This window comes from Vipera berus (assembly GCF_964194415.1).
Source record: "Vipera berus genome assembly, chromosome: 15".
NCBI lineage: Eukaryota > Metazoa > Chordata > Lepidosauria > Squamata > Viperidae > Vipera > Vipera berus.
The window spans coordinates 9,917,273-9,940,018 of record NC_138218.1 but is presented as its reverse complement, the minus strand read 5'-3'; the positions used below and the strand labels follow the sequence as shown (position 1 = coordinate 9,940,018).

At 47.0% G+C, this 22,746-nt stretch overlaps 1 protein-coding gene and 1 long non-coding RNA gene across 2 annotated transcripts; one reads left to right on the top strand and one right to left on the bottom strand.

The window, feature by feature from the left end:
* Nucleotides 1-9,367: 9,367 nt before the first annotated feature.
* Nucleotides 9,368-20,840, top strand: LOC308675088 (discoidin domain-containing receptor 2-like). The gene is made up of 15 exons (XM_081340081.1): nucleotides 9,368-10,388; nucleotides 10,883-11,111; nucleotides 11,939-12,086; nucleotides 12,762-12,867; nucleotides 12,967-13,153; nucleotides 13,346-13,592; nucleotides 13,856-13,960; nucleotides 14,093-14,253; nucleotides 14,385-14,580; nucleotides 16,323-16,567; nucleotides 16,731-16,852; nucleotides 17,115-17,312; nucleotides 17,869-18,103; nucleotides 18,987-19,136; nucleotides 19,901-20,840. The coding sequence occupies exons 1-15, from the start codon at nucleotides 10,216-10,218 to the stop codon at nucleotides 20,048-20,050; spliced, it is 2,652 nt and encodes an 883-aa protein (XP_081196207.1). The 5' UTR covers nucleotides 9,368-10,215; the 3' UTR covers nucleotides 20,051-20,840.
* Nucleotides 12,122-14,192, bottom strand: LOC308675090. Its single transcript, XR_014028063.1, has 3 exons — nucleotides 14,086-14,192; nucleotides 13,558-13,612; nucleotides 12,122-12,216 (listed from the first exon to the last, which is right to left on the bottom strand). It is a non-coding gene; the product is annotated as an uncharacterized lncRNA (long non-coding RNA).
* Nucleotides 20,841-22,746: the final 1,906 nt, after the last annotated feature.

Genomic DNA, 22,746 nt, shown 5'->3' with positions numbered 1-22,746 from the left:
TTGAAGCAGGCGGCATCTCAATGGCTCTGCTGTAGCAGTATCTCTGTGGTGTTGAGGCACTGCGTCTCTAATTCAGCTTCCCCAAGCAGATCGCAGCTCTGCTGCTCTCATCGCCCTTAGCAGATCGTCCCAGTCAATTTTTATTTATTTTATTTTTTATTTTATTTTAATTTTTTTATTTTAATCCCATTTATATCCCGCCCTTCTCCGAAGACTCAGGGCGGCTTACAATCTAAGAAGCACAAATCAAATGTGCTTAGCAATAGCCTTCATTCTATGTATATATATGCCTGCTTATTAGGGCTTTCCCCCCCCCAAGCGGCATTATTACAAAGTCAGCTTATTGCCCCCCAACAATCTGGGTCCTCTTTCAAGCATTCTAACTCTCCAGCCATTGCTTCTTGCAGCCTTCAATCGCTTTTCTTGGAAGAAAATGGACAAGGTGCCCGGCTTTTGACACAAGCAAATAAATAGTTACCTTTTTTCTATATTACTTGCTTCCTGAGTAGTTGAATGTCTCTCTTGTGGTTATTTTTCCTTCCCTTTCAATGTTTTTTTTCCAAAGCCCTATTCTGTACTTCCCCCCATTTATTGGGAGGATAATCCTCCAGTTTCCCTGCCGGCGAGATCAAAATCTGTTTTCTCTTAGAGACAAACTGTTGGGGACCACATAAAGTTGGCAGCAGTGATCAAAGCATCTTTAGCATCTAGTGTCAATGTTGCTCGCTCTGAGAAAATATCCCAGTGCCGGGGTCTCCATCCCCTGGTCCGTGTACTGGTGCTAGTCCACAGCCCGTTGGGAACCGGGCCTTGCAAGCAGCAAGCAAGCGGGCGAATAATAGTAGCAGTACTTATATGCCACTTCACTGGGCTTTGCAGCAGTTTACAGAGTCAGCATATCACCCACAACAATCTGGGTCCTCGTTGGTATGGAGGTTTTAGTACCGTAAGCTGCCCAGAGTCACTGTGACTGAGTTGGGTGACCTCAGTGGGTTAGGACGCTGAGCTTGTCGATCAGAAGGTTGGCAGTTTGGCGGGTTGAATCCCGAGTGCCGCGTAGCAGAGCGAGCGCCTGTTATGTGTCCCAGCTTCTGCCAACCTAGCAGTTCAAAAGCACGTAAAAATGCAAGTAGAAAAATAGGGACCACTACGGTGGGAAGGTAACAGCGTTCTGTGCACCTTTGGCGTCTAGTCATGCCGGCCACATGACCACGGAGACGTCCTCGGACAAGCGCTGGCTCTTCGGTTTTGAAACGGAGACGAGCACCGGCCCCTAGAGTTGGAAACGACTAGCACGCCTGTGCGGGGGAACCTTTACATTTACCTTATAGATTGCCTAAATCACGTCGGGACAAGACCTTACAAGTGTGCTCTATTTTCATCTGTGCCCGGGCTAAAACGGGCATGAGTGTGTGCCCCACAACGCCCTGGCACACAGTTACTTGCCGCCCTGCCAGAGGAGAAACAGAGGCTATTCCAGGAGGTGAGATCTTTGCACGCAACGCTGCTTCTTCGCTCCCAGGTGTTCTCTCTAAATAGCTGGAGCTGTTTCTGCCTCCCACTTCACCACATAAGAATCCCAATTGGAGGCCCGCGGATAAAATTCTCTTTCTGCCCCCCCACCTACCCACCCCCGCTTAATACCCACAAAACAAATACTGTGAGCCCCGTAATTCCTAGACAGTCTGCCTCACGCTTGCGAGCACACGGAGACATGAGATTTACATGGAAGCGAACAACAGTCTGTGGGTTTGGCCTGTTCAACTCCCTGGAGATTTTCTATAATTTTTTTTTTATTTTTTGGTTTCAGAGGGTTGGGGTTTCCCTCCCCCTCTGTCTTAGCTTGTCTATGGTTTCTAAGGTCACGGACTAGTTAGAGGGTCACCCTAAAAGCCAGAATCAGCAAAATCTTTCCTGCTATCCCTCCCAGAATGTTTTTTGTTTTTTGCTAATGGAGAAAAGAGTTGGACTTAAGATCCCTTGCTTGCGACCTTGTTTAGAGAAGCTTATAGGAGAAATGGCATCTTCAGCTTAGCTGCTAGCCAGATTATAAATTAGAAAAAGGAAAGAAAAAAAACAACAACGGGAGGAATAAGAGAAGGTGAATGGATGCAATCAAATTGTCATCTCCAAGGCTTTGGAGAGCCTTGATGCCTCCTGGATATAGAAGGATCTTCTTTACTTTCCCTTGCTGTTCAAAGGAAGCGGGGGGGGGGGGGAGAAACCCCTACAATCCCCTCTAGCTTTTAAGAAATAAGTAAGAGTTTTGCTAAGGGAAAGCAGAATTTTATCAGCGACTTTGTTCTGACTCATATTGTCTTTTTTGTTGACCCACTCGTACACATTCCCTGAAGATTTCAGGGTGGAATTCTTTTCATATTTCTTCTGCTCAGAGAACAACTGTTGGGGGTGGGGTGGGTAGATGAGCATTGGGGTCCTCCAGGTGTAGAGGATGAGGTGAGCTCCCCCCCACCCCCCAACTCCTTAAATCTCCCGGAATGAGGAAGATAGGAGTTGTAGTCTGAAAGAACCAAACCAGGAGAGTTTGGGATGGGATAATCTGGTAAGAAAGGGAATGAGTCTTGATATGTAGGCAGGGTACAAAGCAACGGGTGGAAACTAATGGAGGAGAGAGCCAACTGGGAGCCAAGGAGAAATCTCCTGACAGTGAGAACAATTAACCCGTGGAAGGACTTGCCTTCAGAAGTTGTGGGCGCTCCATCACTGAAGGCTTTTATTCTGGACAATCATTTGTCCGAAATGGTATGAGGGTGGGTGGTGTCGCCTGCTTGAGCAAGGGGTTGGACTAGAAGACCTCCAAGGGGTCTTCCAACTCTGCTATTCTGATTTTTCTGACCTCGTTAGCAGCTTCCCCTAATTTCCCTCTGCCAAACACTGTGGGAAAGGCAGAAAGAACACGCTGAGCAAATGACTCAGAATCAATTCACAGGTTCTCACTGATGTGTGGGCAGCCAACCAAGCCCACTAACATATTTGCTCACATCATTATTTCAGCCCCTGGAGGAATCGCTGTTGAAGTAAAAGAGGGCACACAGTAAACGTTTTAAGCGTTAAAAAAAAATAACCTTAGGTGGGACTGGGTGACGGTGATCCACGGAGTTGCTGCAACGGTCGTAAGCGTGAAAAACGGTCGGAAGTCACTTTTTTTTTCAGTGTCGTAACTTCGAACAGCCCCTCAATGAAAGGTGGTAAGTCCAGCGCTACCTGTATTGTGTATTTGGGTAGAGATATCGTAATTCCTTGCATTCAATGCAGCCCCCTCTCTTTCTTTTGTTGGGTCTGTACCTTTTGAAGAGTTTGTATCCTTCTAGTTGTACGTTCCGGACATGGTTTCTATCCCACCAAGTATCTGCTTTATAGCTACAGGATCACACTTGCCCGCATAACATTAGGATTTCAAGGTCTCTCTGTGTGTTGCCCATACGATGGACATTGGCCTACAGCATTTAAGTATTGAGTATAGGGTCTTCTGCTTGAGCAGGGGGTTGGACTAGAAGACCTCCAAGGTCCCTTCCAACTCTGTTATTAGGGGTCCTTGGTGGTCTCTGAGTTTGGTGCTTTTCTTCTAGATGTTTCCTGATCCAACTAGGGAACATCATCAATGCATCATCATTGTTTTCGGCAAGAAAACAATGAAGTTCAGAGCTACAATATATAAACAGGGACCAAGCCACACTCACTAGCCCTGATGATGTTACCTAGTTGGGTCGTGAAACGTCTGCAAGAAACCACCAAGCTCACATAGTCCTCCTCCTTTTAATTCTTCTTCTTCTTCTTCTTCTTCTTCTTCTTCTTCTTCTTCTTCTTCTTCTTCCTCTTCTTCTTCTTCTTCTTCCTCCTCCTCCTCCTCCTCCTCCTCCTCCTCCTCCTCCTCCAACCCCACTCCCTTTCTAGCCCTGATGATGTTCCCTAGTTGGGTCGTGAAACGTCTGCAAGAAAACCACCAAGATCAGAGAGCACCAGGGACTGCTCATTTCATTCCTGGGCCACAAATATTCTCCTTTACTAGTAACTGCGATTCTGTTACTCTTTTTACGATTTATAGTAAAGGATGAGAGTGCCGGCACTCATTCTAACTCCCCCCACCTCAAAAAAAAGTATTCTCAATATACTGTAGCTATTCCTGAGACTTGGTGGGATGGAAACCAAGAACAAAAGCAAACCAAAAAAAAAAGGATTTCTGAAGGAAAGGATTCTTCCCCGAACAAAGTTTGCAAGAGACACGTGTGATGGATCATCCCCGTGCCCCACGGGGACAGTTTCCCCACAGATCTGAGCCCCACACACTTCTTGGAACTGCTTCGCCTTCTCGCAGAAGGCCAAAAGTTCAATCTCCTCCCCGGGCCTGTTGGCGCCTGTGGTGCAAGCTTCCCATTTCTGTAGGGTCAGCAGGGCTGGGAAGCGAGAAGGGTGGGTGGGTGGGATTGCCTCTCTCCGCGCACGGCCCACCTTGGCTCCCCTTGTTTTCTTGGCCTTGTGGCTTCCCTTCCTCGTTGCGTGCAGATGTTGGACAGCGTCCAGCCGTGGGCCGAGCCACAGTGGGAGCAGCTTGCAGTGGGAGGGGGATGAGAGAGGAAGGAGGAGGGGAGCGCGCCAAAAGGCAGCCTCTGGCTTTGCACACCAGCACACCAACACACACACACACACACACATGCACATCTGCTCTTTTCCGTAGCCTCCGTCAGGGGTTGCCATAGAGACCGGAGTGACATAGAAGAAGAAGGAGAAGAGTCTCTTGGGCCTCTGCAGAGGGACAGAGCAGCCAAGAGCAGCCGTGGCTTCCACGGCCGCAACTTTCAGCACCGCTGGCAAAAGTTGCTCGGCCCAGAGAAGGGATGGTGGGAAGGGGAGCCCGGCTGGCTCCATGGCGGTGAAGCGCCTGGGCTCTCCCCACACCGTGGCGGGGGTGGCAGGACAGCTAAGGCAGCCAGGGAGGTAAGGCCTGTTGCGCCGGATGCATGAGCTTCCTTCCTTCCTTCCTTCCTTCCTTTCTTTCTTTCTTTCTTTCTTTCTTTCTTTCTTTCTTTCTTTCTTTCTTTCTTTCTCTCTCTCTCTTTCTTTCTCTTTCTTTCTTTCTTTCTTTCTTTCTTTCTTTCTTTCTTTCTTTCTTTCTTTCTTTCTTTCTCTTCCTTCCTTCGTTTTCTTCCTTCTTTTTGTTTTCTTCCTTCCTGCCTGCCTGCCTCCCTCCCCTCCCTCACTCTCATTCTTTCTTTCCTTTTCTTTTCTTTTTTCCTCTTCTTTCTCTTCACTCTCCAACACCCTATCAGACAACGTTTTCCGTTGACTTTGTCGAGTTCAGCAGCTCCCTGCTCTTCCGGGGACTCGAGGCCTGACTGTCCCCTGCCAAGGGAAAGAAAGGCAAGGCTGGAAAAGGGGGATTTTGGAAGCTGTGTTCTTGGCATGTTTGCCCTGGGGGCGTCGTAGGGGAAGGGCAGAGAGCATGGCCCAGGCTGCCTCTCTCTGCTTTCTGGCTTAGAGGGAGGAAGAGGGGCTGCTGTTTCCTTGGTCCAGTTCTATCCTGGGAGAGGGGCGGGGAGTATCTGGCTATTGTTGTTGCTGTTGTTGTCTTAATTTTGAAGGACCAAACCGGGCCCTTCCTTCTGTAGTACACAGAGATGCCTGGCAATTCACAGAGAGGCAGACAGAGAGATAGAGAAATTGATCGACAGACAGAATGAATAAGTAGGATAGAAGGGATACATGGAGGGATAGAGAAAGAAAGAAAGAAAGAAAGAAAGAAAGAAAGAAAGAAAGAAAGAAAGAAAGAAAGAAAGAAAGAAAGAAAGAAAAAGAAAGGAGGGAGGGAGGGAGGGAGGGAAGGAAGGAAGGAAGGAAGGAAGGAAGGAAGGAGAGAGAGAGAAAGAAAGAAAGAAAGAAAGAAAGAAAGAAAGAAAGAAAGAAAGAAAGAAAGAAAGAAAGAAAGAAAGAAAGAAGATTGAGAGAGATATATAATAGAGAAATATGGAGATATTGATAGATGAGATAGATAAATAGGAAGAGAGATGGAGGGGCTAGAAGATATAGATAGATAGATAGATAGATAGATAGATAGATAGATAGATAGATAGATAGAAATAAACAAAGATAAATAAATATAGATAGATACAAGTAGAGAGAAATAGAAATAAAGTAATAAACATGGATACATAAAGATAGACAAGAGATAAGATAAACAAGAGCCAAGGGATAAGATAAATAGCTAGATGATAGCTAGATGGATGGATGGATGGATAGATGGATGAATAGATAGATAGATAGATAGATAGATAGATAGATAGATAGATAGATAGATAGATAGATAGATAGATAGATAGACCGGGGAGAGAGAGAGAGAGAGAGAGAGAGAGAGAGAGAGAGAGAGAGAGAGAGAGAGAGAGAGAGAGAGAGATATTCTCACATATATGAGAGAATGAAAGCAGAGTGCTATACTCCATGAATCCAAATTGAAAAATGCTAAAAACTTACAAGAGAAAGAAAAGCACCAATCTTGCCCAATTAAGTGATCACACACACACACACACACGGACACACACGCACACACTCAGGGCTACAGCTCCCTTGTTGCCTTCTAGCTGTTGGCAATCAAAATCCCACACATAGAGGGTCACGAGAGGCTGAGGCAGTAATTCTGCTTAGCTAAGATATGCAGATTTTGTGATGCCATTGTGTCATTCACGGAAGACTCACAAGCCTTGAGGAATTCATGTGTGGTTCACCAGCCCCAGACAAAATGATCCTCACCACTCTGCCCCCATTTTGCTCTCTTGACCCAGTAGAGGTCATCCAAGGTCAAAGGAAGGCAAGCGACAGTGAGAAGAATTAACCAGCGGAACAGCTTGCCACCAGAAGTTGTGGGTGCTCTATGGCTGGAGGTTTCGAAGAAGAGATTGGACAGCCATTTGTCAGGAATGCCATAAGGTCTCCTGCTTGAACAGGAGGTTGGACTAGAAGACCTCCAAGCCCCCTTCCAGCTGTGTTATTCTGTTATAGATGGAAACTAGTCAAAGAGAGATGCAACCTACAACGAAGGAGAAATTTCTTGACAGTGGGAACAATCAATCAGTGGAACCGTTTGCCTCCAGAAACTGTGGGTGCTCCAACACTGAGGGTTTTTTTTTAAAAGAGATTAGACAGCCATGTGTCTACTAGGATCTCCTGCTTGAGCAGGGGGCTGGACTAGAAGGCCTCTAAGGTCCCTTCCCGCTCCGTCATTCTTCCCAGACAGAGCCAGCTGAAAGTTCCTTTGGAGAAGCTGATATTTCAGAAGAGAAAGAAGCAGGGGGAAATCCAGGGGAAGGGGAAGGGGACAGCAAGCATCCAAAACCCTTTCTCAAAGTTGGGGGGGGCGCGGAGAAGCAGAGACGGCCGTGGATCTCATTAGCCAACAAAGGCCCAAAGAGCGAAGCAGAAGGCAGGCAGATGGTGGGATCCTCATTGTCTGCTTTCTTCCAGGGATAGTTCTCCGAGCAGAACGTGAGCTGGGGGGAGGCGGAGGGATGTGAGCAAGACTGACGCGTGTGCAAAGCAGGCGAGGGAGCATGGCACACCAGGCGGATCAGAACTGGAAATCTGTGCCAAAGAGAGAGAGAGAGAGAAGGGGGGAGACCTCAAAAATAGAGGGACAGGAGAAGGTGAGAAGGACAGGTGGGCCTTCTTGCCACTTGCAGAGGAAGAGGGTGCTTCTGCTCCAGCTCCGAGCAATTTCCCCCCCCCTTTTTTTTTTGACCTTGGCCAAACCCTCCTAGCTCGCCTTCTGCTATCACCACCGTTTCTACTGTAATATGGTTTTTAAATATACAGTTCTCGCAGCTGTTAGCAATTAGCGGCAGAAGGAAGGGGAAAAAAAACATGCACACACACACAACAACGCCCTGGGCCCCCGGCAAGCAGAATTTTTAACGCTTTTGTGCTGGGCTATCGGAAAGCTAGAGAGGAAATTGGAGTCTTCGCTCTGCACCTTGCAAAGCTCGCTTTGGGACGGGAAGTTTGGGGCTGGGTCTGCATGCCCAGAAGACAGGCCAGGCAAGGAATTCCATTGTGTTCAGAAACGGAAAGTTAATTTCCTTCAGGATATGATTTTCAGGAGCAGCGGTTTTGTGTTCTTGATGGCTGTCCTTCTTCCTACTCTCCGATGAAAGAACGCATTGGGCAGCTCACCTCCTAAGCCTGATCGAAATATGAGGAAAGGTCACATGTTCTTAAACGTTCTTTCCGTGTAAAAGGCACTAGGGATAATTGAGGCGAACCATCGCCCTCTGCAGTGGAGGTCCCAAAGCAGCCTTTTCACGAGGGAACTGGAGTTCCTTGGTTTTTTCCTTGAAGAGGTTTCGCTTCTCATCCGAGAAGCTTCTTCAGTTCAGGCTCAAGAAGTGCTCTGACTCAACCGAAGAAGCTTCTCGGATGAGAAGAGAAATATCTTCAAGGGAAAACAAAGGAAGTCCAGATCTCTTGATTCACCTGGGGCTTGGCAGCTGATCTAGAACCCGACCATCTAGTTCTAATCGAGTTTTTTTTTCCTCTCTTCCCTCAGAATCATGAATGGCAGCGACTGAGCACCCCTCGAACTGCCCGGCGGAGGCAACCCATTCGCAGGTGACCTTCACCAAGGATGTTCTGCTTATCTCTTCTGCTCTTCGCTGGATTTCCACCGTGTTGGGGGTCTGAAGTCAATCCTGGTATGAACCTCATAACTCAACTCAACATACCCCTTGCTTCCCCAGCCTTAAATATCTCCTGTTCCATTTCTACCCTGTCCATCAGTAACCGTTGTAAGTCTGCGCAAAAAAAAGTGGGCATAAGGTTTAATGGGCCGTCATGCATTTTTCAAGATGCCATTTCTGCCGTGTTGATGATGCAAGTCTAAGGCACTCACCCCATAAATTTAGGAAATGTGGAAGAGACAACCAGAATTGGGGGATTAATCCCCAGCCAATCGTCATGTGTATTTATTGAATCCGATTTCTTGTCTCCAGATGGGAAGAGATAAATATTTTTCCTTCCTTCTGGCTGGGGGATGTAAATATAGAAAAAAATAACAACAGCAGCCATGTTTTCGTTGTCCATTAAAAGCCAAGATAGAAAATAGCTCCTTATTCTAAGATGGCTTTGGACTCTTCCGCTCTTTCTAGTTGGTTTCACAAGAGATGAATCCAGAAGAGTCAGTTTCACCAAAGCTTATCCAGTCAGTTTCAAACCCCAAGAGAAAGCTTCTGGATTTATCTTCCTCTGCTTTTCGAGAAAATGCATATTTTCCCCAAATAGCCTCTTGTTTCTTGTCAAGACAGGATTACATATTGATCTATTGTACTTGGCCAGAACCCCAAAGCTGGAATGACCTGAAATGGCATTAAAAGGACATGTGACAGCTTGAGTCATTCGGGCAGTCCTTGTGTGATAAGAAGGATTAACAAAGGGATTGACAGAATATTGGACTAAATTGTTAGTTTGATCCTCTGGGCAATATGTTTGCACAACACTGTAGTCCTTAAGTACATTATTATTTACAAAAAAGCATGATTCATTAGGGCGAATAACACATTTGAACAATGTAACCACATGAATACAGGCGGTCCTTGATTTACAGCAGTTCATTTAGTGACCTATGGCTCTTCTTCACACTAATGACCCTTGTAGCATCCCCGTGGTCACGAGATCAAAACTGAGATGCTTGGAACTGACTCATATTATGACGGCTGCCGTGGCCCGGCATCATGTGATCCCCTTCTGTGATCTTCTGACGCACAAAGTCAATGGGAAAGCCAGATTGACAGTTAGCAGATTAATAACTGCAGCGATCCGCTTGACAGGTGTGGCAAGAAAGGTCGTAAAATGGGACAAAACTCACTTAACAAATGTCTCCCTTAGCAACAGAAATTTGGGGCTCACTTGTGGCCGCACGTCGAGGGCTACTTTTGTCGGAGGACAGGCAGAGCCAGGCGATGGAGTCAAGAGAGGAATCAGCCTGGAGTCCTTAACGTGGTCACAAATGCTCCCTAGCACCAATTTAGTGCTGACCAGTGGAGCTGACTGCTAGGCCCTTGAATGTAGGCATGAGCAATAAACCAGCTTAACTGGAATTTAAAGTCTGCGCCTGATTCTCAGTGCCTGAAACTCCAGCCTCGCTGAGAAAATAAGCACGGAGCTTCAAGGGAGGGAAATGAAGTATTTTTTTTCACGGAGTTTTAAAAAGCTTGGATGAAGGGGATCTTCAGCTTTTTTTCCCCACTGCAAACCTGGTCTCCTTCTCCTCTTTCCCCTTTCCCAGCAATATGCCGGTATCCTTTGGGGATGTACGAAGGCACCATCCGCGACGAGGACATCACAGCTTCCAGCCAGTGGTATGATTCAACTGGACCCCAATATGCCCGGTGCGTGGAATTTCTTCCAAGAATGTATTGTGAGAAAATGTCTCGGGCCCCTCCCTAGTTCTCACACAGATAAAGAAAAGGAGGGGGAAGCTCAGACTTGCACAACTCCGTTACTACAGCTTTACGACAAAGTAGCATCGAGCTACATGTCTTCGAAGATTCTCAGTCATCCAGGTCACGGTTGTCCCAAAGGTGTCGTTTTTTGTTTGCAATTGGACTTCCTTGGTTTTTTTCCTTGAAGACGTTCCATTTCTCAGCCAAGAAGCTGAAGAACTGAAGAAGCAAGTGAGATGCCTTCAAGGAAAAAAACCAAGGAAGTCCTGTCGCCTCTTTAGGAGAAGCAAGAAAGTCCGGCGGATCTTTGGAAAAGCATCTTTGAGGCAACCGTGACCCGGATGATGGAGAACCTCCGTCATTGTTCATCATTTCTGAACTGGCTAACCTGGTCTTTGAGTCATGGCTTCTGCTCTCCTCCTCCATCTCTTTCTGCCCAGGTTGCTCAGAGAAGAAGGCGATGGAGCCTGGTGTCCCGCGGGACTCTTGCAGCCGGAAGACGTGCAGTTTCTCCAGATCGATCTCCACAAACTGTACTTCATCACCCTGGTGGGAACACAAGGACGCCACGCCCGGGCCACCGGCAAGGAGTTCGCCCGCGCCTATCGGATCAATTACAGTCGTGACGGCGAACACTGGATCACTTGGAAAGATCGTCAGAACAGGCAGGTGGGCAAGCAATGGAACCTCTGCAAAGAGAAGATACGTTTACCGAAAGCTGTTAGGCCCCATTTTCAAAGGGGAAAAAAAGAGGCTGTGTGTGTGTGTGTGTGTGTGTGTGTGTGTAATAAATCTTAATTTATTACTCATCCAGATGGGTTCCAAAGTTGCTTAACTCCTGCCCACACAGACCCTTTGCTGCTTTCCTTTTTACGTTATTTCTCTGCGTCTGTTTGTAAAGGACCAGCTCTTGGTGCAGACTTAGCAGCTGTTATGAATGTAGGTTGCCCAAGCAGGCAGGAAAATACAAGTGGGAGTAACTTAACATATTGGAGGGAAGAAAGGAAGGAGCAAAGCCCTCCCTACCACTGCTCTGAGCTACAGCATAGTTGGTTTCATTTTGTCTGGGCGTATTTTCTGAGCTAGTCGGGTGTCTGTACAAATTGGAATGAATGGGGAAATCAGTCTTGCCGTAAAACCATAAAACCAGGGTTTATGGCTTAGTTCATCAGTGCTACCGGCATCAGGAACTGACAAAATCATGGTGGTGATAGGAATGTCACCAAATGTCTAGGGTGGACTCCCAAAGGATCCCTCGCTTCTTAAAACGTACTTAAGGGCCTCCCTCCCCAATTCATTCATGATCAAGTTCTCAGATGGCCCAACCCTTGCTTGAGATCTTCACGGTAGGCTTCTCCAGCCTTCCCAGATGTTTCCAGCTAGGCTGCCCCAACCAGGTAGACTCAAAGCTACCCGTAGAGACTATGGGCTTCCCCCTTCTCAAGACTCACAATTCTCCAGGTCCGGTGCCTCTAAGATGGCCAAATCCCTTCCAGGTGATCCAAGGCAACACAGACACCTACGAAGTGGTGCTGAAGGACCTTCGCCCACCGATCATCGCTCGCTACATCCGTGTCATCCCGGTGACAGAGCAGCCTATGACGGTCTGCATGAGAGTAGAACTCTACGGTTGCGTCTGGTCCGGTAAGGACTTCTGTGTTGATGGAGATCCTCAGTCAGACGGATCCTGGTGGTCGCAAAGGTGTTTTTCCAAAAGGCAGCAGGACTTTCATGGTTTTTCCCTTGGAAACGTTCTTCAGAACGGAAGAAGCTGCTGGGATGAACAGTTCCAAGGAGGTTCATTACCCATTTGCACTCTGATTCAGGTGACTCTAACCCCAAGTGGCCTCAAAGGCTTTCAGAGTGCTATCAACCATCCCTCAAAGAAAGTGCCAAACAACCAGAGGACTGCAAGGAATATAAATCCTTCCATTCCCCCCTCCCGCCACCCCCCATTCAGTCAAAAGTGAAGAAGCTTCTTGGAGAAGCAAAATGTCTTCAAGGGAAAAACAAGCCTAGGACGTCCCGTTGCCTTTTGAAAAAAAAAAACACCTTTGCGATGACTTATATGTTGATTCTAGAGGCCTTCCATGACAAGAGGGTGCCTAATTTGGACATCTTCTTTGATGTTTACCAACTTGTGGTCCACCTGTGTACACTGAAAAGCTGTCAGCCTCCACAGAAGTTTGAAAGCCTCAGATAAGCTTTTGGGATGTGCTGGGAGCAGGAATGGAAGAAAAGGGGAGATAAATTCTGGCAAAACGTGCAGGAGAAAGGGTTGTTTCCTTCTTCTGATGCTCAACCATCTCCCTTTCCTAGACGGCCTGGAGTCCTACAGCATGCCTGAAGGAGAAACCATGGTGGCTCCCGGCAACCCTATCGTTTATCTAAACGACTCAATCTATGACGGTTACCAGGAGCGAAAGTAAGAAGGGGGGGCAAGTGCAAAATCACAAAGCCCCATGCAGCATCTTTATGGGGCATCTTCAAGAATTCTTCTGAACGAGCAATGCTTTCGTGTCAGGCTCCTACACGGCGGGCTGGGCCAGCTTACAGACGGTGTTCTGGGATTGGATGATTTCACCAAGAGCCACCAATACCGAGTGTGGCCAGGCTACGATTACATCGGCTGGAGGAACGACAGCTTACGGAACGGCGTCCTGGAGATGGAGTTCCAGTTTGACCACCAGAGGAACTTCACCTCCATGAAGGTAGAAGCTTCTTCTGGGGAACATTTTTGAGGCCTGCCTTTCTGCCAAGCCAGGTTGAGCAGGCGGCCTCCACAGGTTTACGCGGAGCCCATCGATATGTCAGAGCGGCACGCCACTTCCTACAATGGAAAACCAAGCCGGTTATCTGATGGCTGCCATTTTTGTTCTTTCCCCGCTGCTGCGGAATGGCAGGTCCACTGCAACAACATGTTTTCCAAAGGGGTGAAGATCTTCGAGCGGGTGGAATGCCTCTTCAAGCCACAGTTGACCGCCGAGTGGGACCCACAGTCTGTGGGCCTGGACACCGTTTTGGATGACAAGAATCCCAGCGCGCGTTTCGTGACCGTCCCCTTCAACCACCACATTGGCAAAGCCATCCTTTGCCGTTTCTACTTTGCCGATACCTGGATGATGATAAGCGAAGTCTCTTTTCAATCAGGTGAGACCCCAGGGTTAAATCTGGGTGAGAGGGAAGGATGGAAGGAGGGAGGGAGGGAGGGAGGGAGGGAGGGAGGGAGGGATACAGAAAGAGGGAGAGAGAGAGAGAGAGAGAGACAGAGAGAGAGAAAACATGGATGGATGAGTAGATGGATGGAAAGTGGGGAAAGAGGAGACATGGAGGGAGATATAAAAATAGACAGACTCCTCAGGTTAGGACTGTATATTGAGATAATGCTTGTTTTCCCCCTTCCAATTCTTTAGTGAACATGGATGCTTCTGACCCAATCCTGGTTACTTCTGCATGGAGTCCCACCACAGAATCATATCCATCATCAGAAAGGCCAAACACTACACAGGGGACTTTGGGTAAGAAGCCAGAGAGACAAATGATTTAGATCTACTCCGAGGAGGGGGTTGGACTGGGAAACTTCCAGAGCTATTTTCAACCCTTTCATTCTAGATTGATTTGGACTGATCAACCCTGAACCTACTTTACAGGGAGCAGTGCCCTAGCTTCCGTCAGTCCCAGGGTCGAGCAAAAGGCAGAGGACTCCAACTCTTCTAGTCTGATCAGCTGTCTGGTGGCCATCATTCTTCTCCTTTTGGTGGTTATCATCGCCATCCTGTGGAGACAGTACGCTCAGAAGCATCTGGAGACGGTAGGGTGCATCCCTTGTTGAGCTACCTAGAACTTTCTCAAGCTTTGGAGAAAGAATACCACAGTTCCCGATGGGGTTAGCTGTTCTTTAAAAGATCTCTCAAAAGATCTCAGCAGCTTCTCCTCCTGTAGGCTCCCCGACGAATCCTGGAAGAAGACGCCATGGTGCGTCTCTCCTTCTACAGCTCCAGAATTGTCCGTGGCCAAACCCAGATCCACCAGACCAACCCCACCTACGAGAGAGTCTTCCCCTTGGATCTGGAATACCACCAGCCTCTCACCCTCCTCCAGAAATTGCCAGAGTTATCTCAAAGCGCCGAAGACTCAGGTAGGGAAGCTTCTACTGTGGTCGAGTTCACACAACACATCCCCCTTGAGCTGAGGGTTAGTGTTCTGTTCCAGCCTACAACCGGCCCTGCAGAAATGTCAGGGACAACCCCTTTGTTATATTCAATAGGCTGGAATTAAGCCAACCAAATTTATTTGCAAAAACTAAATGAAACAGTTCAAAACAGAGTAAAACAAATACAGACCGAGACTATATCAGAAGCTCTTCAAACGGTTGCCTTCAGCAACCAGCACCTTCCACACCTTCCCCTTTTAAACAGCAGTCTCAAGGCGTGGCTTCTCTTTGCCTCCTCCCGAGGTGCCTCATTGCTTTTCTTTGTCCACTTCTGCTTGTCTGCCTCCTGCTTCGAGCGGCCTTGAACAAAGCCAGCTGTGGATCATCTTCATCTAATCTTTCAGGCTCACACAGCTGGGTCTGAGGAGGAACAAGATGGGAGGGGCCTGGCTGAGAGCTCTGCGATGCATTTGCAACCAAAGGCTCTCCAAACCCCTCCTCCTCCTCCTCCTCCTCCTCCTCCTCAGAATTGTCCGATTCAGCTGCCGAAACCACAGACTGATGCTGAATCACAACAGTTTGGTGAAGAGCGTGTTGGCAATCATTGTGGGCTCCAGAGCTTTGGTTCTGCTTGATTTGGCCACTGGCGTCCTTCACAAGCGTGGGCTAAGAGAGCAGATGGGATGAACAAAATAACTACCTCCTGCAAGATCTTGTTCTAATTGAAAGCTATACACGGAGAATGGTTTTTCTTACAAGTTTTTCCCCCGAGTAATTTGCACTGGGCGAGGCCACCGTCACCACTAATGTATAGGTCCAGAGAGAATAATGGATGGGATCTCTCTTTCCCTCTCTTCCTACCAGGATTTGATCTCTCCTGCCCCTCCTTTTTTTTTCTATTCCATTTTTTGCAGCTTTTCTTTTAAGTCTCTCCTTTCCTTTCTCTTTCTTTCTTTCTTCTTTCTTTCTTTCTTTCTTTCTTTCTTTCTTTCTTTCTTTCTTTCTTTCTTTCTTTCTTTCTTTCTTTCTTTCTTTTTTCCTGCCTTCCAAACAGCTCTTGGTTTGTGGCTTACCAGACCAATTTGCAGCCCAGGTGAGGTTGTTCCCTAGATTTCTGCAGTGGCGTGAATCCTGATAGATCCTTTTTGCCTCCTCAGAGGTCAGTCCCACCAGGTAGACCAAACCCTGAAACCAACAATTTCATTCGAACCATTAATCGGTGGAAGGGCTTGCCTCCAGAGGTTGTGGGTGCTCCATCGCTGGAGGTTTTTAAGAAGAGACTGGGCAGTCCTTGAAATGGTACAGGGTCTCCTGCTGGAGAAGTGGGTTGGACTAGAAGACCTCTGAGGTCCTTCCAGGCCTATGATTCTATATTCTATGCCAGTTTATCCCCAGCCAAAGAAAAGAAGATGGCTTTTCTCAACCCCACCTCAAACCTTCATCCACTGTTGATCAAAGCCCGAGCTACTCATACGTGAGAAGAAGGTCACCAGGAGAAACATCTAAATAAGATCAGATGCATTTTACAGCCGACTCACAAAGCTTCATCTTTCAAACATCCAGAGACTTTTGGAAAAGAAAGCATCAGATGGGAAGTGCCCTCAGAACCTTTTCCTAACACTCTCTTGGCTTTCTCCAGCAGTGGAAGAGGGAAGCCCCAAATAAATCGCCTGGAATTCTGAGCGTGAGGTTGGTCCGAACCCATTTTGTCTCCCTTGGTCTTTCAGCCTGCAGCGGTGATTACGCCGAGCCCGACCTCACCAAGTGCACCCCTCACCAGGGATTCCAGAATAATGTTCCCCATTACGCAGAGACGGACATCGTCAACTTGCAAGGGGTGACAGGGAACAACACCTACGCCGTGCCAGCCATCACTGTTGACTCGTTGACCAAGAAGGACATCTCCGTAGCCGAGTTTCCTCGGCACCAGCTGCAGCTCAAGGAGAAGTTGGGAGAAGGGCAATTTGGGGAGGTGAGTATATCAAGAAGGGCAGTGTGGGGAAGCAAGTAGATCATATTTCCCGGTCAGAGATCAGTAATCCAAAGAGATGTAGGGCAATTCATTGACTGCTCTGCAGATTGGTTGTAGCTTAGCCAAATTGTTGCTTTCATGGGTTGGCTCTTCACATGGACAGGTCCACCTGTGTGAAGCTGTGGGTCTTCTGGAATTCTTGGGCCGTGCTTCTCCAGAAGGTTCCAGCCAGGCGATTCTGGTGGCTGTGAAGATGTTGAGAACGGATGTCACCAAGACAGCCAGGTGAGTTTCAGTGAATGAGCAAGCATCAGTAAAGTGGGAGCCTGCTTACTCTCTCAAAAGTTCTCAAAGATCTGAGCAGATGTCATTTTAATCTTTGGTGCATTGTTGTCTGCCACCCTAGGCTATCTATGGACATGTAGAAATGTTCTATTCTAAATATGCTTCTTTCCCCATAAAGTTGGAACAATAATGATGTCTATCAGCTTTTCACCACCGAACGTTTGGCCATCCATCCTTCTTCTCCTTCTTCTACCCTTCCTAGGAACGATTTCCTAAAAGAGATCAAAATCATGTCCCGACTGAATGACCCAAACATTATCCGCTTGTTGGGGGTGTGTGTGAAGGACGACCCACTCTGCATGATCACCGAATACATGGAAAATGGGGACCTTCACCAGTTCCTCCTGCAACGGCAGAGTAGAAGCACCTTCACACGGTCCAGCAACGTTCCTTGTGTCAGGTGATGGAGGGGAAGGGAAGGAGTTGGCCCGAAGTAGAGTTGAGAACAGTTCTGTGGGGATTGCATCTCTTGTGGTCTTACTCATTTTCCCAAGAGGCTACCTGAGAAATTGGGACTGCTGTGGAGAGCCCAACCAATAAGTTGAACTTGATGATGGTGTTATCCGTTCAGTTGTATCCGACTCTTGGTGATTCTATGGGCCTGGTCTCTCCCCATCTTCCGATCTTGCACTTCTTCTTTGAGTTGTTCCATGTTCCGGCTGGACATGGCCAAAATAAGTAAGATACAGTTTTGTGTGATGTTGCCTTCCATGTCTGGTGTTACGCGCTCCAGTATTCTGCTCGATATTAATTTTATCGCTCTATAAGAAGCAGTAAATTACAGGTCGTCCAGTACAGGTCATAAGTTGAGCCCAGAACTGAGCCCAAAATTTATGTCGCTAAGTGAGAAATTTGTTAAGAGAAGATCTTCCTGATGGAAGAATCTTTTGCATTGATGACAGTGAGACCTTCAAGATTCCTTGCTTGATACTTTGCATTGACTCTTTCTTCCTCAGTAACCTCCACCTCTTGCTCATGGCAACTCAGATTGCTTCCGGCATGAAATACTTGGCGTCCCTCAACTTTGTCCACCGGGATCTGGCCACGCGCAACTGCTTAGTTGGAAATAACTACACCATCAAGATTGCTGATTTTGGCATGAGCAGGAATCTGTACAGTGGTGATTATTACCGGATACAGGGCAGGGCTGTGTTACCAATTCGTTGGATGGCCTGGGAGAGTATTCTGTTGGTAAGAAGGTGGAATAGTAGACCAACTAAAATTTCTCCTTTCTTTTTCTTCTTCATCAGTCATCATCACATTGTCTCTATCGACTTCTCTTCCTTCTCCTTCCCCTCATCCTCCTTCTCCTTCTCTTCATCTTTCTTCTCACTTTTCTTCTCAATCATCTCCATCAATCACTATCACCCTATCTCTATCCCTCCTGCTCCTGCTCCTCCTCCTCCTCCTCCTTCTCTTTCTCATTCTTTTCCTTCTTGCTTTTCCTCCTCCATCATCTCCATCAAACATCATCATCCTGTCTCCTTCTCCTCTTTCTCCCTCTCCTTTCTTTTCTTCCTCCTCCTCCGTCATCATCATCAACAACCATCACCATCCCATCTCCTCCTTCTTCCTTTCTCCTTCATCATCATCTCCTCTTCTACTCCTTTCTAACCGAGCAAGCCCCAGAAACGTCTTTGGGAGATCAGTAGCCCACCTTTCTTGAATGAAAATTCCCAGGATTTTTTTTTTTTCAAGAAAGGGTGAACTACTATTATTATTCCATCAGTCTGACATTTGCATTAAATGGGCTAATTAATATCCAGTTGATGAAATGTCAGCAGGCAGCAGAACAGACTTTATTTCCTTTTTTCCCCCCCAACTGTGATATGATCTCCAGGGCAAACAGTCCCAACCTCAGGTTTTCTGTATGTATGAACACCAATTCTTAGAATGCTTAGCAAGAACCCCATTGAACGAAAGGCCTGAAGTCCATCCACCTGGAGGATATTCAGGTTGGTGAAGATTAAGACAGGACTTAGCAGCTCCTCAGACAGGCATGGACACGATCCTGAACTGGTAGAGACCTTCAGTCACTTGCGACTTTTTTTTTCTTTCTCTTCTTCTTCTTTAGGGCAAGTTCACCACTGCCAGTGACGTGTGGGCCTTTGGTGTGACATTGTGGGAGATGTTCACCTTGTGCAAAGAGCAGCCCTACAGCTGGCTTTCTGACGAACAGGTCATTGAGAACACGGGGGAATTCTTCCGAGATCAAGGCCGACAGGTAGAATATCCCAAATCGGTTAATTTTGTTGGGGCTTCCTGGCTTGTCGAAAAGGACAGAGAAGCTGGCCGAAGCTGACTGCCATGTTCTCTCGCCTTCTAACCGGACCAGCAGTCTCTGTTCTCATAGTGATTTCCAAGCTTTTTTTTTTTTTGAGCCGTGGTGGTGGCGCCACCTGGTTAGAATGCAGTACTGCAGGCTGACTCTGCCCACCGCCCGGAGTTCAATCCCGACCGATTCAAGGTCGACTCAGCCTTCCATCCTTTCAAAAGTGACCCCCAGAGGGCTGTAAAACACTCTAGTGCTATTGCTATTTTTTTAAAAAAATTGGTCAGTTTAATGCGTGTACTGTACAGCCTCGTCCCGTGGGATCGTTGAAGATTGCTTGATTTTATTGGTGGGAGGGAGGGGAGGGGACATAACCATAAGCATTTGATTCCCTAGCTTTTGAGGCCCATCTAAGTGGCCGTGAATGGCCTTTCTGAAATAAATTAAAAGTAGGCAGTGAGAATAATTAATCCGTGGAACGGCTTATCTCTGGAATGTGTGGGTGTTCCATCCCTGGAGGTTTGCAAGAACAGACTGGGCGGCCATTTTTTCCAGGATGGCATAGGTTCTCCTGCTCAGTCAGAGGGTTGGACTAGAAGACCTCCAAGGTCCCTTCCAACCCTATTCTTCTATGTTCTATGAAAAAGGAAAAAAAAAGGGATATCAAAGGACTCCAAAATCTCTCTGTGACATCCTTCTGCTTTTCTGGTCCTCAGGCTTACTTGTCCCAGCCGTCTCTGTGTTCAAATCCTGTTTTTTCATTGATGATGAAATGCTGGAGCCGGGATATCAAAGACCGCCCCACCTTCCAAGCAATCCATCTGTTTCTCATTGAACAAATGGACGGAAGTATCGGAACGATATGAGATCATGAGATTGCCGAAAGACCACCGCAGTTGGGCCAAAGGTGCTCCCGGGTCTGCTTGACTCCCTCTTTCCTGTGGACAAGTCCAGGTGGAGTCAGGCGAACCACCAGAGTAACCACTGAAGGTGTTCTTCTTGAGGTTTCTTCAAGAGGTGGCCTGATGGGTCCTCTTCCTCATGAGGCTGGTGTCCATCCTGAGAAGAAGCATGGCCCAAAGTTGAGGTGACTTCATCGCCTTGGCGAGAGGAATCCATGTTTTGTAACATCGTCTCCATGGGGGCCACCTTGGAAGCTGCTGCTTTTCTCAGCCATGATTCAGAGCCCCAGAGGGCTCAGAAACTAACATCTCATGGAATAGTTTTGCCTCCTTTCCTTGAAATATGGAGAGGATCTTTTGCCTCTGCTTTGTCCCTCCTTTCTAGCTCTCAGCAGAATTCACCCTCTCCAAAATGGAAGGCAAACAATGTTCCATCTCTATGGAAGAGTCAGTCTCTTGGGATATCTGCCCACCTTTCCTGAAGACCACATTTGTTGCATCCTGTGGGACAGTCCCCGTTTTCTGTTGAGCCAACAATCCTTTCTACTATCCTCGGGGAGCCAATGGGTCCTTGTGACTCTAGATTCACCCAAAGGAGAGACGTGTGAAGTTTCCCACACTGGATTTACTACTTTGATGAAGAACAAAAAAGGCCTTCTAGGTAGCAACAAACGGAGTGGATTTACTTTAGGGGGTGGCATTATTGTAAAGGAAGGATTAACCGACACTGCGATTAATGTCAGGATAAAATGAAGATTTAGATCATGCTGAAAGTTGAAATGGGTAAAGGTACCAAAGAAGTCATAGCCCACCTTAGTACATCTCAATTTCATTTTCATCCAGCCTTCCATTCCTTCTTTATTTTCAACCTCTTAAACATCTGCTGCTTTCATTTTTATGTTTGAAAATTAGCCAGCTGGGTTTCTAGCTCATGAGGATTTAAGCTTGAAAATTTGGACTTTTGTGGGTGGGGTCTTGAGAAAGATCTTGGAGAAGGCAGATCAGGCAGAAGAAGAAGAAAACTCAAATGCCCTGAATCTTTGTGTCCCCTCAAAAGGATCCACCTTTGTAGGAAGAAAAAAATCACATTTGGCACAATTTGGCAGTAGGGTCTATCCTGCAAACTGCCCATTTTTTTTTAACCAGCCCATGGTTTCAAATTAATGCGTAGCAAGTTGGATCATTGTTACAACTTGGTTTATTTTGTGTGTGTGTGTGTGGGGGGGCTTAAGGTCATTGTTAATTACACAAAACAATAACTGAGCAAAACTAGAGCAAAACAGTTTGGTAAATAACTCCATTTTCCCAGGCCAATCCAGGAATTGGCATTTGGGGGAAAAAGTGGAGAATTCTTTGGTGGAGACGAATGAAAAGTTATTTTTGAAAAGGCAACGGGACTGATTTTTTGAGAAGGAGGAGGATGATGAAGAAGAAGAAAATGGTCTTTGCTGGAGACCTTTCTGTAAACATTGTCTTCCAGAATTACGATTTTCAGCTCGGGGAAGAGAAAATGACTCTTTAAACAGTTTAATCATCAACCCTGGCTGATGTGGAAAATGCAAACATGGTTGGGAAACCACCTGGCGTACATTGAGTAACACAAACTAACACAAACTACCTGGATGCGTCCTGTGAAACGAGTAACATGCTTGACTTGAAAGGTTTTACTGAAGTGCCAAGCCTGGTGCCTTATTCAAATAGTTCGGTCCTTGTTCTCTCTCTTTTTTTTAATTAATATCAAGGAAATGCAAATTAGTTTGGGGAAAACTTGATGATAAAGAAGACTTTTATCTTCTGCCGTAATACCACAGGGATGCAAATTAGTTTGAGGAACTTGATACCGGAGAAGAAGACTTGATCTTCTCTCTTCGGTAGCCCCAACTGCCTCTTCTTAGAGGTCACGTGCACCCCGTTTTCCTGAAGACCGCCCCAAATGGTAGACATGGCCTGCTGGTATCCTAGACTGGTAATATAATCGGTGAAGGAGTAACCCCAGCAACTTCCTCCCGACACAATAGAAGGGACATTTCCATTGCATCAATTGCGTTGACCACCGAAGGACAGCTGATCTGGCTGTATTTGGCTGGGGATACATCTCCATGACTGGAAGAGACAGAAACAGTGGTATTTACAGATACAGCTTCTCCTTTGTAAGAGTGTTGTTGGTGGCAAGTCACATTGTATGATCCGTTCAGGAAGCCGGGAATTTGGAGATAACTGGAATTTGTAGAATCAAGAAAGGGATGTCTCACATGAGAATTTAAGGTGGGGTCACCAGACACCAATCATGGAACCTGGGTTCCCAGGACACAATTGTTGGGTTCCCCTAATGAGGTCTGGCTGAAGGAACCCTCAACCCATCGGTCCAAACTCATACGTTGGCCATCAGAGTTGGTTTCAGCAGAAAGAGAGGGCGTGAGGTCCTCCAGATGGCTGCTGCAGAAGAAGTCCCAGGATTCTTCACTGTTGTTGCTTCCCGCTAGGCCCGCTGGGGATTGTAGTTTCGAAGAACAACTGGAAGGAGACTTGGTGTACACCCGATGTTTAAGGGAACGTTATTACCTCTGCTTGGTTTTTGACTTTAGTGCATTAATTGTCAATTATGTATACCTGGTCTACGGATCATTCCAACCACTGTCCTATGGAGAACTGGTGGGGTT

Bases quoted from the DNA above. Each gene is read 5' to 3' on its own strand.
- LOC308675088 (XM_081340081.1), top strand. From the start codon at position 10,216: ATGAAGGGGATCTTCAGCTTTTTTTCCCCACTGCAAACCTGGTCTCCT. The intron at 12,087-12,761 runs GTAAGGACTTCT...TCCCTTTCCTAG, and splicing joins CTACGGTTGCGTCTGGTCCG to ACGGCCTGGAGTCCTACAGC. The intron at 16,568-16,730 runs GTGAGTATATCA...TCACATGGACAG, and splicing joins GAGAAGGGCAATTTGGGGAG to GTCCACCTGTGTGAAGCTGT.